We start from the raw sequence: 17,082 nt of genomic DNA, 5'->3' as shown, positions 1-17,082 counted from the left end.
ATGTTACTCATTCTTTAGTTAGACAGTCCGTGCATAAACAATATAAAACAACTTTAGAATAGGACAAAATATGACAAAATTACTTACAGACAGAATTCTTGTGGTTACTTTCTTTGCTTGGTAACATCTTTACCCCTCTTGATTTCAATTCGATTGCCTTTTTTACTGCAAAAATAAGCACATGAAGTAGACAAAGTTATCTTCGTAAGTTACAAAAAAGATATCAGGCAATAGTTACAAAGACAAACAAACAAATACAACATTTGGAAACTGTAATGATACTGTATACTGAAACCAGATTACAGTATAAAATATATTTTTAATAATAAAAATCAATATACTCAAAACCAAATTGTAAAAATAATATTAGAGTCCCAGTAGCAAAAAAAGTTAAATACAGGTAGGAAAAATCAGACATACTGTAATATCAGCTATTGTAGCTCGGGGAGATATAAATTAAAAATGTCTGCATCTGAATGGAAACTGTTAGTGACAATGTATACATATAATTTTACAATTGGTAATAACCTTTCTATAAATGGATATTTAATTAGTTATATCAAACCTAAAAGTCATATCTATTAATTAGATGTACATAGGGCCTAAGATAGGCACAGTTGCAGTTTTGTGAAACTGGGCAAAGCCGCTCCACTTGCTGAGTCCTCCCTTCAATGTGTCCAAAACATTTTCCAGGCACATCGCTAAAGTGCGTGCGCTTGGCTACACAGCTAAGCACTTGCAGTTTACTAGTTGTCCCCTCCCCTGGCTGTGCAGCTAGGAGCATGCTCCCCACATGCAGTCATGTCCAGTCCATTACCGTAAAATGCAGACGCGATGCCCCCGCAACAGTCTATGGCCACCACATCACTGCCCCCCACCAGCACTCAAATTGTGTTCTCCTGTGATTGCAGTTTCAAGGCTAGCAAATGCACAGAAGTGTGAAAATATGCACATAAGCATTTAACTGAGCCCATAGTGTTAAATAAGACACACAATATAAATAAAAAATTCACCTTTGTATAGCAATGACAAATATGTCTATATGGTGTGCAGGGCAATAACTTTGGTGGTGGACTGTGTGCAAGGTACACAAATGCTTTCTGAGCAGAACCAGCAAACATCACAATAATAATTTGATTATTTTCTACAGCTTAATGTAGGGGTGGCCAAATCCATCCTCAAGATCTACCAACAGTTGATGTTTTTCAGGCAACTGAAAATAAACTTTTGTTTCTTTAATTTTACATCAACTGGACATAGCAATAACCAATTATATTAGATTCTTCACAACTTCAATAAATACATTTTAATAATAACACATACACATAAATACAAAACATGAGATAAAAAAAGAAAAAATCAGAGTGCAAATACACTTAGCTAGCATAATAGCTGGTATTGTATATAGACCACTGGTCTCAAATCGAAGATCCAAACCGATAAATTAATAATTGAGTTACCAATCCACTGGTGGGGTGGAAGTTGCTGTGGTGATTGATGTTGTTGGATATAATAATAGGAAGAAATGGGAGATGTGAAATCTTGCGTTCTCCTCACAATATGCTTGTATCCACATAGAAGGAATTGTGGTTCTCCAGGATGAACTGGAATCTTTGATGTGCTGTACTCAGGTGCTGGATAATGAGGAACCAATGCAGAAGTCCCAAATGTAGTAGCCAGCCAATGCAAAAATCTATTTGTCTTCCCAGCAGCAACAAGAGTGGAGATGCCAGTTAGTGGTATATTGGGTGAATCAGTGGCAGTCGGTGGGACATCTTAGCTCAACTAATTTCCCCGGAATGATCCAGCTTCCTCAGGAGCAAGTGAATAATGACACTTGCTCCTGAGGTAGCCGAATTATTCGGTGATTTTTAACGCATGGGTCAATGATGAGCTCTTATGTCTTGGTCAAGACCTCCTGTGTACAATGAATGCTCTGGGCCTTACAAAGGTCATTACTTCTGCTACACATAAAAGTGGTAACTCTCTTGATCTTGTCTTCCAGATTGGATTAGAAGTCTCTGACATAAACATAAACCCAGTCACTTGGTCTGGCCACCACCACTCAATTTAGTTCTCAGTTGCAACCTCTCGAAATAAAACCTTACCCTTGGAGTTGACCAGATATCGCCCAAGGAGGGGTATGACTCCCCAGGCTCTTGCAGCAACCCTGAATCTCTCTGTAGTAATGGGGGCCTGTGAAGATCCTTGTTCCCTAGTCTGTTACTATAACATGTACAACATGGATGTAACAGCTGCAATGGATATTATAGCCCCTATGCGTATACAACCCTGTACACCATGCTGTCAAGCCCCTTGGTTTGACAACAGTGTTAGTGAACTCAAGAAAAGGGGTTGTAGACTTGAAAGACGGTGAAGGAAGTCGAACATGGTAGAGGATAAGTTAAAACTAATGAAACATACTGGAGAATATCAATCAACAATCACTCGTAAGAAAATCAGAGTTCCTGTCAAATGAGATCAGAGCAGCAAACAATAGGCCAGCTCAGCGTTTCCATACAGTGGAGTAGCTTTGCAAACCAGCATGCCTGCAGCCTGATGAAGCCCACTCCCAGTCAAGTTGCGAAGAGTTTGCAAATTCTTTGCAGATAAAGTATCTTCCATCCAGGCTGGATGCCCCATAGTGTCATCAAAGGGGTGCCAAACTAGAAAGCCTGCATGTGTAAGCCATCTGACTTCTTGGAACAGCTTTGACACAATGGATGTAAAACACATTGCAGAAATTACCCGAAGGCTGCGTCCAACCACCTGTGAGCTAGACCCTGCCTCAACCAAACTGCTAATAGGGTGCATGGATATAATTGGCCCTGTATTTGCAAAAATAGTTCAAAGCTCTCTGCAAGCAGGCATTTTTCCTGAGCCACTAAAGGAAGCAATTATTAGACCAGTTCTTTACACCCCAACTGCATGAGCAACTACTGAACGGTATCAAACCTTTATTTTCTAGAAAAGGTTATTGAGAAAGTGGTAGCAACTAGAAATCCGCCTGTCAGATCATGATATTTATGATCCATTCCAGTCAGGATTCAGGAGTAGACACAGCACTAAAACAGCCCTGGTATGTGTGCTTAATGATCTTGTGATGGCAAGAGACAGGGGTGACTGCTCAATCTTAATCATTCTGGATCTCTCAGCAGCTTTTGATATTTTGGACCATAATATTCTAATTCAGTGCCTACAAAATTTCTGTGGGTTGGATGGCACAGTTCTTGTCTGGTTCAAATAATTTCTCACTGGTAGGTCACAGAGAGTTTCATCCGGAGTGTATTCATCCTCACCAGTGCCACTTTCATGTGGTATCCCACAAGGTTCCATACTATCCCCCATGCTTTTAGCCATTTACATGTTACCACTGGGTGAAATAATCAGATGTCATGGCCTGGCCTATCACTTCTATGCAGATGATAAACAAATATACCTGTCCTTTGCTCCAGGTACTGATAACCCAATAAAACCCCTAAATGGCTGTCTAGCTGAGCTCCAGGAGTGGATGAGTGCTAGTTGGCTGTGACTGAACACTCGGCAGCAGCACCGCTGTCAGAGTAAGTTGGAGGGTGGCACCCGGAGCGCCTCTGAGGGCCAGCGCCTACCTGCTTTGCAGGCTGCGCTGAGCGGGTAGCACCGGCCCTGATTTTCATCTTCCATATGTGTTTCCTCCAGTTTTCATGCTCCATCGGGTACTTTGAAAACTCCAAAAACTCAAGTGGGAATCTCATTCTTGTGAAAAATGAGGTGGAAACCTCATTCTGGTGGCTCCAGCGTGGCCCAGAAGACATTGCTTTTCTGACCTTCAGCATTGATCAACCTCAATGGTTGGACCTTCTCAGCCAATGCCCATTGCCTACACCCACATTCAGTGCACCTGTCTAACAGCGTGGCATTTGAATCATCAATCCTGAAACCATGCTTAAAGCCTGCAAACCAGCTTCAGCAAGAATATATTACAGGGTGCGGCATACCTATTTCTCCTTGTGCTTGCCTTAAATTATCATGCAAAGGTTTTTAATTTCACAATCATTTTGGTTTTTCTACAAAGAGGCTTGGATTTGGGTTTGATATTGACATCCCTCAAAGTGCATATCTTCACACTGATGTGGTTTCAAAGGACAATAGCCAGACATATCTTCAGTATACAGACATTGATTCCCAATCACACCAACACCAGAGCGCCAACACTCCTTTTATATCTACAGTACCTTCGGTCAGGGAGTACTGCATATTCTACCTCCATATATTCTTCCAATGGCTCTATGAAACCATTAAATGGTTCTCAATGCTCTATTTGACCCCTCATTTGAAACAATGCAAATGGTGAACCTCAAATTTATTACTGAAAATATGATATGTTGCTTGCAATTGCATCAAAAAAGATGGGTTGCAGGATTTGGGGGAACTTTGTTGTTGCTCCCCATCTTTGATATTCTATAATGACAGGGCTGTCTTCCATACAAGGCCTACACACTTCCCTAAATATAAATCAGGAAATTGTCTTTAATTCACCGCACTTGTCCCTTAATGTTATCTTGATGTAGTCAGAGCTCATCAAATTTATGTGGACTGTACCAGTTCTATAAGAAAATCTGACTCATTGTTTGTTCTGTATGGATTCCTTAAAAAGAGATTGGCCAGCCAACAAACAAATGCTGGCATGCTGGATCCGATGGTTATTGCACAGGTGTCAATGCTTGAGTATTAATACAAGTATATTTACCTTCTAAGTATCTGGCTAGACTGTTACTGCATTCCATCAGCATTGTGTGCACTCAGCCAGCAGTGCAGGGATCCAGCACTATCTTAGTGCCGCTGTCTCCACCGTAAACCAGCAGTCTCCCAGCACTGCAGTTTCCACAGCTGATCATCTCTCCATGCCTGCCTGTCAGTGCTTATCTCCTGCGGTTTCCACGTCACTTTCATTGCCATAGGCCACACTCCATGTTCTGTAAAAACAGCTTTTCTGCCTTTCCTGAACATGGAAGCAACCATGTACTTCCTGGTCACATGTTATTCCTCAGTCTATTCTGTGAGCCTCTCTGCAGTGGTAGTTGACCAGCCAATCATCACTCCTCTGCTGCTATATACGTGCTGGGTAAGTGAGGCCAGTTGCCAGTGCTACTGATCAGATTTTGTTATCTGTATGGTTTTCTCTCTCTGTGTTTGTAAGCTGCTTCCAGATACCATTGGGAGGTTTTCATTCTGCTCCAGGACCTGTGTATTTCAGCGTCAGGGCCGGCGCTACCCACTCAGCAGCTCCTGCAAAGCAAGGAGGCTATATGCTGAAAAGGCACTGTTTCCCTCCCTGCTCTGCTAAAGCTGCCTCAGCCCTCACTGTCACTGCCTCCTGCACGCCACCCGCAGTGCCTGTCTGACAGCAGGTGGCAGTATGGAGAGGCTGAGCAGCTCCCTGCACCGCGCACACACTGTCCTCCTCCTGCGACCTGCCCCCTCTTCCTCACGGACACTTGCGCTGAGGCATGTAACACTGTCTGTGAATGCCTGGATGACATGTCATGTCCGGTTCCGTCCCCTACCCATTGCTCCCTGGGCCTATCATCTGTCAATCAAATGCCGAACAGGCAGCAGCGCCGCCTCCCCTTCCTTCCCTCTTCTCAGTGTGCTGTGCCAGTGCCACTGCCAGTCCTCAACACTCCACCACCTCTATATCCTCCCCTCTTCTTCCATCTCCTCCTTCTCTCCCCTCCTTTCCTCCTCAGTCACGAGTGCTGCACATACTTTTTGTACTGCTTTCAGATCGCATCGCACACACATTGCATGCATGCCGTGCGATGCTATCTAGCCCATAACGTAAGCGATTCTCGCAGCGTGTATGGGCACCTTTAGTGCCTGCAATATTTTGCGGACACAGCACTGAGATGGTGTATGCATCCATGTACATGTACCGAGATCCTCCATAGGATCGCATTTGTCATACACTCCCACAATCGGGCTGCAGCTTGTTGCAATGGCAATGTGAAAGGGGGCAAAATGTCTGGTTTGCAGGAGGGCACCGGACACCCTAGCACCGGCCCTGTTCAGCGTGCACCTTGCCTGGCTCCATCGATGTTCCGCCAGTGATAACCACCATCGGTGTTCCACCATCGATACCCACCATCCGTGTTCCATAATCAATATCTAGCTCCATAGTTGTTCCACCATCAATACTCTCCTTTCGGTGTTCCATCCCCAACATCCAGCTCCATTGGTGTTCTGCCATCGATTCTCACCATCATTGTTCCATAATTGACATCCAGCTTTACTCACCATCGTTGCTTCAATATTGATATCTAGCTCCATTGGTGTTCCACCATCGATATTCACCATCGGTGCCTCTACATCTGGACCAGTGGTATCCTTCAAGTCCGTAAGGGTCAGTACCACTTCTCTTATTCCATCATATTGCAGTATAAAGTTTTCATATGTTAATTAAAATTAATCAGTATTATTACACTGAAACAGTTACCTGCTCTACTTAGTGTGTTATTATTATCTGGACTCCATCAGTATTCTTACACTGCACCACATACTAGTTATTCCATTGGTGTTATTGCTTTCTGGACTGCATCAGTGTGCAAACACTGCAACAACTGTCGCTAAGTACCTTGCATCCTCATACACTCCATCAGAATTCCTACACTGCACCTATTGTGTTCCAACGTCTGCAATACCCAGTAGTTCTTGATCTCCCATCTATATTTTTGCCATTGTGATACCCTTACACCAAGTCTTACCATTCCATTCTCTGTATCATCTGTGGGCTTAATAAAGACTTGTGCTTGTATAACTGTGGTCCTTCTTCTAGTCTTAATGTCCCCCCTGGAAAGTTAGACAGTTAACCTCCTGGTTATGCGCACTAGCCTTATTAAGGCACCTCAGTTTATCTACCAGTCAGCCCCTACGCCTGTGGTTATTTCCTACCAGGATCTGACCACAGGCGTGACAAAAGGTATACGTTCAAGCTGATCCTAATAGCATCACCAATATCTGCACATTCTGCTCGATCGCTTGATCCTTGATGAGCGGCACCCCATGGGAACAATTGTGCAAGGCGGCAATGTGATTCTCTGTCCACATATTTCTATGTTTTAATGTCTTTGGCACATTTGCCTCCCTGGATGCCTTATTTGGTTGCCATATACCGTTGTGATATGAGTGTGTACTGTTTTGTCCATAACCTTACTTATTCCCTTTCCACTTCCACTTTCACTTAATAAAACTCATATTCAGAGCATGGAGGCAGAGTAATAAGGGAGAGGAGCCGAGCATCCTGGGATACCTAAAAGCTTTACTGGTGGATGCCTGGTTATCTGAATATATCTACAAACCCCCATATTAATCATGTGGATTCCATGAACCTCGAAGAAAGAGTTAACAAAGGTAAGTCTACTATGCATTAACTTGGCTCCAAATGCAATCAGCCACTGTACTAATAATGCTAGCCAAACAGGAGGATATAGGGGGTGATTCAAACTCCTTCGTCAATAAACAAAACTATGGGCACTGCAGGTGGGGCGTATGAACATGTGCAAAGAGAGATAAATTTGGGTTATTTTGTTTCTATGCAGAGAAAATACTGTCTACTTTATTATTACACTGCAATTTAGATTTCAGTTTAAACACACCCCACCCGAATCCAGAGCTCTCTACACATGTTACATCAGCCCCACCTGCAGTGCACATGATTTTGTCCATTAAAGAAGGAGTTTGACCTTTGTAAAGCAACCAGAATCAGCCCCATTGTGTGTAGAGATAAGCAGCTTTGGACCCTCTATGCCTGATTCAGATAAATAGGCCAATGCAGCTAGGAATGCATTACACCTACCCCAAAGTTGGTTCAAAACATCTATGAGATTAACTTCCATAGTTCCATTTGATGGACACATTAAAACAACCAATATGCATCAAACTTACTGTGTTGTGGTGTATATGCTGTGTGCTGAACTTCAATGTGTTCACCATTCAAGGGGAAATAAAAAACTTGGATGCAATCAATAACTGCAAATATTTTTTTTTTACATTTTCACCTCTAACCTTCCAGGAAGAGGTGGCTAACAAAAGCTTCCACTTCCTAATAAAGCCTTAAATGTTATACTGTAGGTGTGGCATTTCCTTGGGAAAGAAAATCATATACTGCAGTAAGGAGGTGATGTAACTAGACCTTTGTGGACCCCATAGCAAACATTTGTAATGAAACCACATTCATCACTCTGAAAAAGTGACCAGAAGCGAGGGGAGGGGGGTGAGTCCAGCAAACAAGATACATGGCAGTGGGTCTGCAGAGAGTGCAGGATACAAGGCAGTGTGGAAGCAAGGAGAGCAGGGTACAGGGTAAAGTGACAGCAGAGGGGACAGAGTATAGCGGGATACATATAGGGGAGCAGGATATAGGGCATAGTGGTAGCATGGGGATCAAAGTACAGTGCAGAGTGGCAGCAGGTTACAGGGCAGAGTGTCATCAGGGTACAGGGCAGAGTGACAGTAGGCAGAGCAGGGTACAAGGCAAAGTAGAATCAGAGTACATGGCAGAGTAGTAGCTGGTGAAGCAGGGAACATCAGAGTACCAAAAGGGTGAGCAGAGTACAGGTCTCAGGTTGCAGGGTACAGGGCAAAGTGGAAGAAGAGCGGACAGGGTATAGGCCACAGTAGCAGCTGGTGGAGCAGGGTGACAACAGGGCATGTAGAGTAGAGTAGGTCATAAGGAGCAGGATACAGGGCAGAGCGGCAGCCGGGGAGCAAGGTATGGGGCAGATTGGCAGAAGATGCATTGGGGTACAGGGAGCAGTGGCATTAGGGTACATGCCAGAGTGGCAGCTGGGAGAGCAGGGTACAGGGCAGAGTAGTAGTAGAAGGAACATGCATACAGATAGTAGTAGATGCTCAATTAGTTCAGAAATACTACTCAGGTGCATGAGGGAGGGGTTAATACTGAGTAAGTAAAAAAAAAGACATTGTTTCCCCCAGCTCACTGAATGGTATTAGTAACCAATGTTGAACACTACATGATAATAGAATTCAGAGATATTGGTTATATAAACCTGTGCAGGTGTATGTAACCAATATCTCTGAATTCTATTATCATGTAGTGTTCAAGATTGGTTACTAATACCATTCAGTGAGCTGGGGGGAACAATGTATTTTTTACTTAGTAGTAGAAGGAGCAGAGAACAGAGCAGAGTAGCTCAGCTGTCAGTCCCCTCCTATTGTGGCAGAAGGGTAACAGTGTGGGTGAAGGGTGGCGACCACTGATGGGACAATATTGTTGCATGGGAGCTGCAGACCCTGCAGGCATCTCAGAGTCCCATAGTGGTCACATTCCCTGCACTTATGGTAGTTATGCCATTAGTAATTAGTGAAATAAGGAGCAATTGGTGGCAAATCATTGGAGCTACTGAATTTTGGATAGATGCAATTTGTTTATTGTTAGCTTTAGATGCAGAAGGTGATACTTGTATTTGTAGGAAAAAAAGTGGATAAATGCAAGAAGGATGTCACTGTCATACGTTTCAATCTATAATGTGATGTTTATACACAGTCAGTATGTGATATAAGAATAACACGATCAAGTGGAGCTTAAAACACACATTGGCTTCCAAAAACAAGTGTTAAGATAAATCCCAAATGTTAGCAATGTATCACCTTTAATGAGAACCCTAGGGGACACTTCTTTCTCCAGAATCTATATTTTGAGAAATACAGTAATTTGGAAATATGACCTGGCAGCAAATACTGTAAGTAGCCTGCTTATAATAAAAATGGTGTTAAATATAGTGGAATATAAAAATAATATTTAGAGATAAAAAAAAGTTTAATAAAAATGTTCCACAAAATATTTAGCTTGTTCTGAGTTTGACTGATCAGTTTAGAATGTGTCACCAGTGGAATGCAGTTCTACTGCATCACATTACTCAGCAGAGAGAATTGGCTGCCGTTGCCCCTGAAATGAATTGCATATTTACAAATATAGTGCAGACTTTTATTCAGTAAAATTTCAAATCAAAATGAGAACTTGAACACTGGATCATTGGATAAAGTGATGTAAAGATCAAACAATAATAGAAAGCCATAGACAATTTGTGCCTTTGGTATGTTCCATGCATGCTGAAGTATTGTAAAGAAAGTTTTATGAGAGGTAGAGATCCAGTATATTTCTTAACAGTTATTTATATAGTGCACACTTATTTCTCAGTGCTTTAGGAAATATTTTGGTAATTCACATCAGTGCTCAGTGGAACTTAAAATCTATATTTCTTAGCACGTGGACACAGATGCATACACACGAGGAAAACATACAGTACAGTTGGGGCCTTGGCAGGAAGAGAACCAAAGACATCAATGATACAGTTTAAGGCAGTAATGCTAACCACTTTGCCAACTATGTTACTCCATATATTCTTAGAAATATCTATTGGAGGCATGAAGGCAGTGGCATAAGTAGGGCTCAGCAGCCCTAGCATTGGTGGGGAGGAACCAGCGCCACTGGGGTGCAGGGTCGCAGCAGTAACCCTGTGTGAGCTGCAGCAGCCTGCCACTGTACAGCGCACACAGAACAGCAGCCGCTGCCCATGCCCACTGGGACAACAAGGCTGACTACTAGGCGAGGAAGGGAGGAGGGGGCTGATGTGTCCCTGCATGCTGGGGGTGGGGAGTGCAGGTGCATCAGACTCAGTCAGAGCACTGCTAGCATCGCAGGCTAGAGGGAGGGAGGAGGGGATTAATGCATGGCCGGAGCTGCCTATGGCAGTGGCCACTAGAGGGCAGCCCCACAGCTGTCCATCATAAGCAGAAGGCTGTTTCTGGAGGAAATGGATAGTGAAGGCAGCTGCAGTTAATACTAGAGGCAGGCTCTGCTTTCCACTGTGCTCTCTGGGCTACTACAGGTGCTGTGCTGCTACTGGACACAGCCAGGATGTCAGCTCCCCTCCACTCTCTCCTTCACTCCTAGCCGGGTACTGTAGCTCTGCCCCCTAGATAAGACAGATGACGAGGAACTGTGCTGCACTGCTGGGAGCAGCTGCCAGTGCTCACTGAGAGTGAGAGGCTTGTTCCTACCTGAGGGTAGGTAGAGTAATGCACTGTGTGTCTGTATCTACATAAATATACACTCTGCTGCATCTGGAATGATATACTATAATTTCCTGAGTGAGCCAACACATATCTGTGCTATCCCTTCCCTCTGCTACTACTGGAGGCTGAGAGGAGAGATCTCAGTCCTCCCAATTACAAAAGTGGCATATTATGGTGGGCAGGTGGGGATCTGGATAGTGGAGGGGCCCTGCATCTATACAGTAATACTGCTAGCACACTGAACCATGCACTTTGCACTTTATGGAAACTGCCATAGATCCTGAGAAAAAGGGCTGCTGCCCTTGAAACTTGACATTGACTGCACATGGCTTAACATTGTTTTTTGCCTTTTTTAATATACATTTACTATTTGAGCAAGTCCACCTTTTCCTTTATCCTGGTTCCTGGATGTAAGGTTCTTAATGTCGATAGAAAAAGTGCACCTCGTCCCTTCACACGGCTCGCATCACTGGGCACACTATTATATTCTCCCTCCATGCCCTAGTTGATAGTGGGGCATGAAATACTTCTTGTCGGCACGTCGGCTCAAAAAACCCCTTAAACCAATGTCGGCCTTTCCTAATTTTGACCTAATGCATGTGTCGATTTCTTGACCCTGTCAACCTTATGCATGTCGACTTACAATGGTCAACCCAAGGTATGTTCACCTTAATAGTGTCAACCTGACGACCATATACCCTAGAGAGAAAGGAGGGGCGTCAGTGTTAAGCTTGAAACCTTGCACCGACACTGGGCTGATGTGTCCCTGTCTGCTGGATGTGGGGAGTGCGGGTGCATCAGAATCAGTCAGAGCACTGCTGGCATCGCAGGCTAGAGGGAGGGAGGAGGGGGCTGATGTGCCCCCACCAGCTGGGGGTTGGCAGTGCAGATGGCTGCTCCCCTGCCAACAAGGCACAGGGTGCTGCTGCAGGTTATGGGCACTGGTCACTGGAGGGCCTCTCATCATACCAATATTTAAATGGATCAGCATGGCCTCTGAGTTCTGAAATTCGTGGGTTGCTAGGGGGCGTGTCCTAATGCCAGAAGGGCCCACCTCCATCAGAATCCTCTTCTGCTCCTGGTCTGGACTCAAGTCAGGTAATACCAACTCTCTCTCTCCTATCCCTCCTCTCTCTCACTCCCTCCTTCTTTACATTTCATATTGCGCAGTGTGTAGGGGCTGTACCTGGTGCAGTGCGTAGGGGGGCTGTATCTGGTGCAGTGTTTAGGGGGCTGTACCTTGTGCAGTGTGTAGGGCAGGGGTGGCCAAACCGGTCCTCGAAATCTACCAACGGTCCATGTTTTCCAGGTTACCTAGCTGGTGCACAGCTGTAGTCATTACTAACTGTCACAATTTAGAACCTGCTGCATTCATTCCTACTATAGATCCACAGGTTGCCTGGAAAACATGCACCGTTGGTAGATCTTGAGGACAGGTTTGGCCACCCCTGGTGTAGGGGAACTGTTTATTCTGTACCTGTGCTGTCGGTGTGTGCCTGCACTGTCAGTGTGTTGTTTTACCAAAAATAGGGTGGGCGCATAATTTTTTTTTGCAGGGGGGGGCGGCAAAATTTCTAGTTACGCCACTGCATGAAGGGAAGAAAGTATGCTTCCTCTAAATATGGGTGATTTTAGATTTTGTAAAAATGGGGCTTATGAATTTCACGCATTCGATAAAATACAAGCATAGATTATGGTTAGCAGGAAGCAATAATGCAATTATTCAGGGGTAATGAATTAATGACTTGCTTACATTCTAACATAGGAGGCCATACTCAGACTGAAAAACTGCAACTCTTTCACTGGTGCATTTTTATATGCACCATTGTTTGCACCAATCTGGATTACAGCCTGTATGCATGCTGAAAGAAGGCATCTCAGATTTTGTACATTCAGATACATTGATGTACACCAGGGAAGGACTTTGTAGCATCATTTGCATTACAGTAAGTCTAAGATGAATGAACACCGATAGATGCAGCTATTGCCATTTCAGAGTCCACCTACTGTATGGATCAGCCACAATTTGTGTATACTAGCTGGTACTCATCAAGATTTGTTGAGCACTAGCCTAAGTATCAGTTTTAGTCCAGAGGGGCAAGGTATAGAAGATATACAGTATTTAGGACAACAGTCAATAGATTGACACCAAATGGCCAACATTTATTACAGGTACAAAAGGTCAACAGATGAAATGTCGACAGTTGGTAATGTCAACATGTACAAAAATTCAACACTCAAATGGTCGACAATTTTTTTTCAATGTCAAATGTATGCACCACCACAAATGTATGTGACCACCATCATGCTACCTATGCCTTGGGATATTTGACTTGCTACATTACATCTGCACTCACCACAGGTTACTTTTCTTTCATAGCCCACATGCATAGTTAATCAAGCAAATGTTGGGAACACACATAGAAAACCGTGTTGAACATTTGTGTGTTGACCAAATTCATATTGACCTTTTTAATTTGTTGACCTTTTGTCGACCTTTTTTGCCTGTTGACCATATGGTTTTAACATGTTAACAAAAATTAGACTTGTAAGTGCCATAAACTAAAAGTAGGCTAGAGTCAATGTTGTATTACAGGTTGAGTATCTCTTACCCAAATTGCTCGGGACCAGAAGCATTTTGGATAACAGATTATTCCGTATTTCAGAATATTGGACATGATTTTGTCCATCTAAGAAGGATTTTGTCAGAAAGAGTGAACTAGAATGAGGCCCAAAGTTTGTGTACTATCTCAGGTACTGAATTTGAATACCACGCAATAATTTTCTTGCACAAATACAGATGGAGCAGCTCCTATTGACAGAAGGGGGCGCGTGTGCACGAGATGCTCACAACATGCCCTGTTCCATCTGCGCCCTCCGCTGACCTCCACCACCCTCAGCAGCTCCCCCGCAGCCTGCCCCAGCTGCCCCCGATCCCCACCCATCTTCCTGAAGTGGAGACAGGCAGGGAAACCGCTCCCCACCGCTGTGCTGATGGGGACATGCGTGCATGTGAGATGCTCGCACATCCTTGTCAGATGGAGTGCCTGTCCCCCAGCCTGCACCAGCCCAGGAGGTCTGGCGCTTCCTCAGGCTGGCTGGAAGGCGCTCCTTCTGTATAGTGCCAGTTACATACCATGTCCTCAGTAGTGTTGTTACAAATGTAGCCAGTAGTGCTTTTAGCAATTTTTTCCCACTTTCTGGAATGTATGGTTTTTGGAATAATTTGGATACCGGATATTTGGATAAGGGATACTCAACCTGTATTAGTTAATGCATACATTTACAGGATGTAAAATACAATTAAATATAGACAGAAACATGAGTTCAATAAAATGATATACTATAAAAGATTTTGTCCTGTTTTTTAAAACTTGAATAGAAAAAAAATCATGAATTGGTTCGAATACACATGTCAATGTAATACTGCAAAATACAGTAGATATCCGTGATTTCATTTAAATAGCAGCTGCTCTACTATTTATATCTGAGAGAGAAGCAATTAGCAAATCAGAAGAGGCTGGTGATCCAGGGTCAAGCATCTGCAAGAAATAGACCTGCTGACAGGTTCATATGCATCTAGGTCAGGGATAGGGAACCATTGGCTCCCAGCTGCTCCCCCTCCCTATTCTAGGTAAAAGAGTTTCCAGAGTTCCAATCCGGGACAAACCATGTTGAAATAAAAGGGATGGACATTTTCTTATATGCAATAGTAGTTGAACTTATAATGTTGTGGCTGAGATACTTACTGTATGAGTGCTCTCATGATTGTTTTATTTACTGTTTCAGAAATTTTCAGCATAATTTTCAGAATATCTATACTATTACTGTGTGTCCTTGAGGTAATTCAGACATTTTCCTGGTTACATTTTTTTATACAGAATCATCCATTCTAAACAATAATAATGATGATGATGAAATGTGCAATAGTAAAAACCAAGTATAATGTAGATCATCTGAAATTGTTTATGTGCACGATTTCTGTGCGCATTGCAAGTTAAAGTAACTCTCAATTAGGAAACAAGAGCACAGTAGAACATGTACGTTTTAGTAGAATACACAGAAATCTATAGCTTGTAGAATTCTTAACACTTACAACCATAGAGTGTATATTGGAATTTTTCCAATTTAAAATTGTAACACCTGTGGCCTTTGAAGGATCTGTTCCATTAATTGTGACAGAAGTACAGTATAAAGCCCATAAGAAATATAAATAATGCAATTGAAAATGCAAAAATCACCCCTGATCAACCATAGATTACAGGGAAAAGCAGAACGACAAAGATCAAAGCCGTTGATAAAAGTGAAACCATCTCACAGTGTCATTAAAGGCTGAAATAATTAATATTGTAACCTAGTCCATTGGAATTGTTGTTCAAGAGGATTACAGTAGTGTCTTTATTTGTTCACTTAAAGCAGGTAGACATCTGGGGCTAAATGTGATAGCCTGCAAAATGCTGGTGGTTTGGGTTTTGGGACCGATGGTGTGCATCTGCGCATGTGCAGATGCAATTCTACGCATGTGCAGGGAGTGTGCACCCACGGCGAGCAGTCTGTTTGCCAGGTGTACGCACAAAGGACAGCGCGTGGGGGGCAGAGAAGGGCATTGGGCAGCTCCATTAGCTTATGGGAATTCCCAGCATTTCATGGTGTGGGGGCGGGCAGCTGATATCACTGGATGTCAGCTGCATGCCTATTTCTTTCCCAGCATGCACACATATATAACGGACTTGAAAGTCACTTTTATATACATGCAACTTCCAGATCTTTCAATGGTCGACAACCATCGAGAGATGTGGGAGGTTCTCCCTGCCCTACGAATAGATGTTTATGTTAAACATCCATTTGCAGCCTGTACGTGGGAACACATGCTGTGAAGGGGGAAGGCGGCACTGTGAATCAACCAGAATATCCAGCTTTGTGCGAATCTGCTTGTTTTTTTTTAAGCAGCAATCATTTACAAGGCAAAACCAACCTGTTTTTGCCTTGTAAATTATTGCTGCTTTAAAAGAGTAGTCTGACTTTCACAAAGATCCCACACTTCCATTCAGTTATTATATTTAGTGACAGGAATCAAACTGCTGTTAGGGTTTTTCTCCTCATTGTCTGTCAAGCAGTATAATTATATTACATCTTTTTATTGAATCATTGTTTTTTGCACTAAGTACCTGTGTGGTATTATAATCACACAGTGGTACCAAATGTCCCCATTAAGCTGCTTTCAAAAATGGTTAACTGTTCACAATTGAATAATCATTGGAGAGATAGTGTTGCCACTGCTATTAAAACCTGGCCATGCGTTGTTGTACTTGCCCACAGGGGCACCAGGGAAACCCACAGTGGAACCCACTTCCAATTATATGGATCGGCTTCCAGAGCATGAACATGAAGTATACATTATACATATATTATATTATATTATACACTAGCAGTAATTACTATATTTTTCTATACTATTTACTCTCTATTTGGTTAGCCAAATTTATGTGGCAACATGCCACACCCATTTCTGTCCACAACCCTAAAGTGGACTCCTATACCTTCCTTCCCTGATGGGCCCTTCATGACTAAGTCCAACGCTTAGATCCATTTATAGAGTGCAAAAAGTAAGGTACACATAGCTTATTATTAGGCAAGGATGCAAGTATTAGCACAAATAGAACAATATAAAAACATTGCCACATATTTAAATCTAAATTACATTTCTTATGCTACAATATTTGTAATAATTAGTGGTGTGGACAAGGTTTTGTTTTGTTTATTACCTTGGAACTGGGCGTTAAATCCTTTCCTCCTGTGATTGCTGTCAGATGTGAAATGTAGGCGCAGCCAATTCTTATTGCTTATAACTGGAGAGGGCAGGTTCATCCCAGTTAACCTACAAAGTAAAAAAAAATAAAAAACAAAGTTGAATGGAGACAGCTAATCCGTATACACAATTTTATTTTGCAACAAATTAATTATATGCTTTTCCATTGTTTCATTGAGCATAGCAGCTAATTA

General features: G+C 42.9%; 1 protein-coding gene across 2 annotated transcripts in view; it reads right to left on the bottom strand.

The window, feature by feature from the left end:
* The window catches only part of CSMD1 (CUB and Sushi multiple domains 1), a 1,658,539-nt gene that overhangs the window by 610,902 nt on the left and 1,030,555 nt on the right, over positions 1 to 17,082 (bottom strand). For both annotated transcript variants that reach the window (XM_083177358.1, XM_083177357.1), the window contains exons 6-7: positions 16,845 to 16,957; positions 88 to 165 (exon numbers count right to left, since the gene is read on the bottom strand). In XM_083177358.1, coding sequence (XP_083033484.1) covers positions 88 to 165; positions 16,845 to 16,957 — 191 coding nt within the window. The remainder of the gene's footprint in view (positions 1 to 87; positions 166 to 16,844; positions 16,958 to 17,082) is intronic.

The sequence above is a fragment of the Crinia signifera genome, chromosome 3 (assembly GCF_055691185.1).
Source record: "Crinia signifera chromosome 3, ASM5569118v1, whole genome shotgun sequence".
Lineage (NCBI taxonomy): Eukaryota > Metazoa > Chordata > Amphibia > Anura > Myobatrachidae > Crinia > Crinia signifera.
The sequence above is the reverse complement of the archived record's forward strand: the minus strand, read 5'-3'. Positions and strand labels throughout refer to the sequence as shown.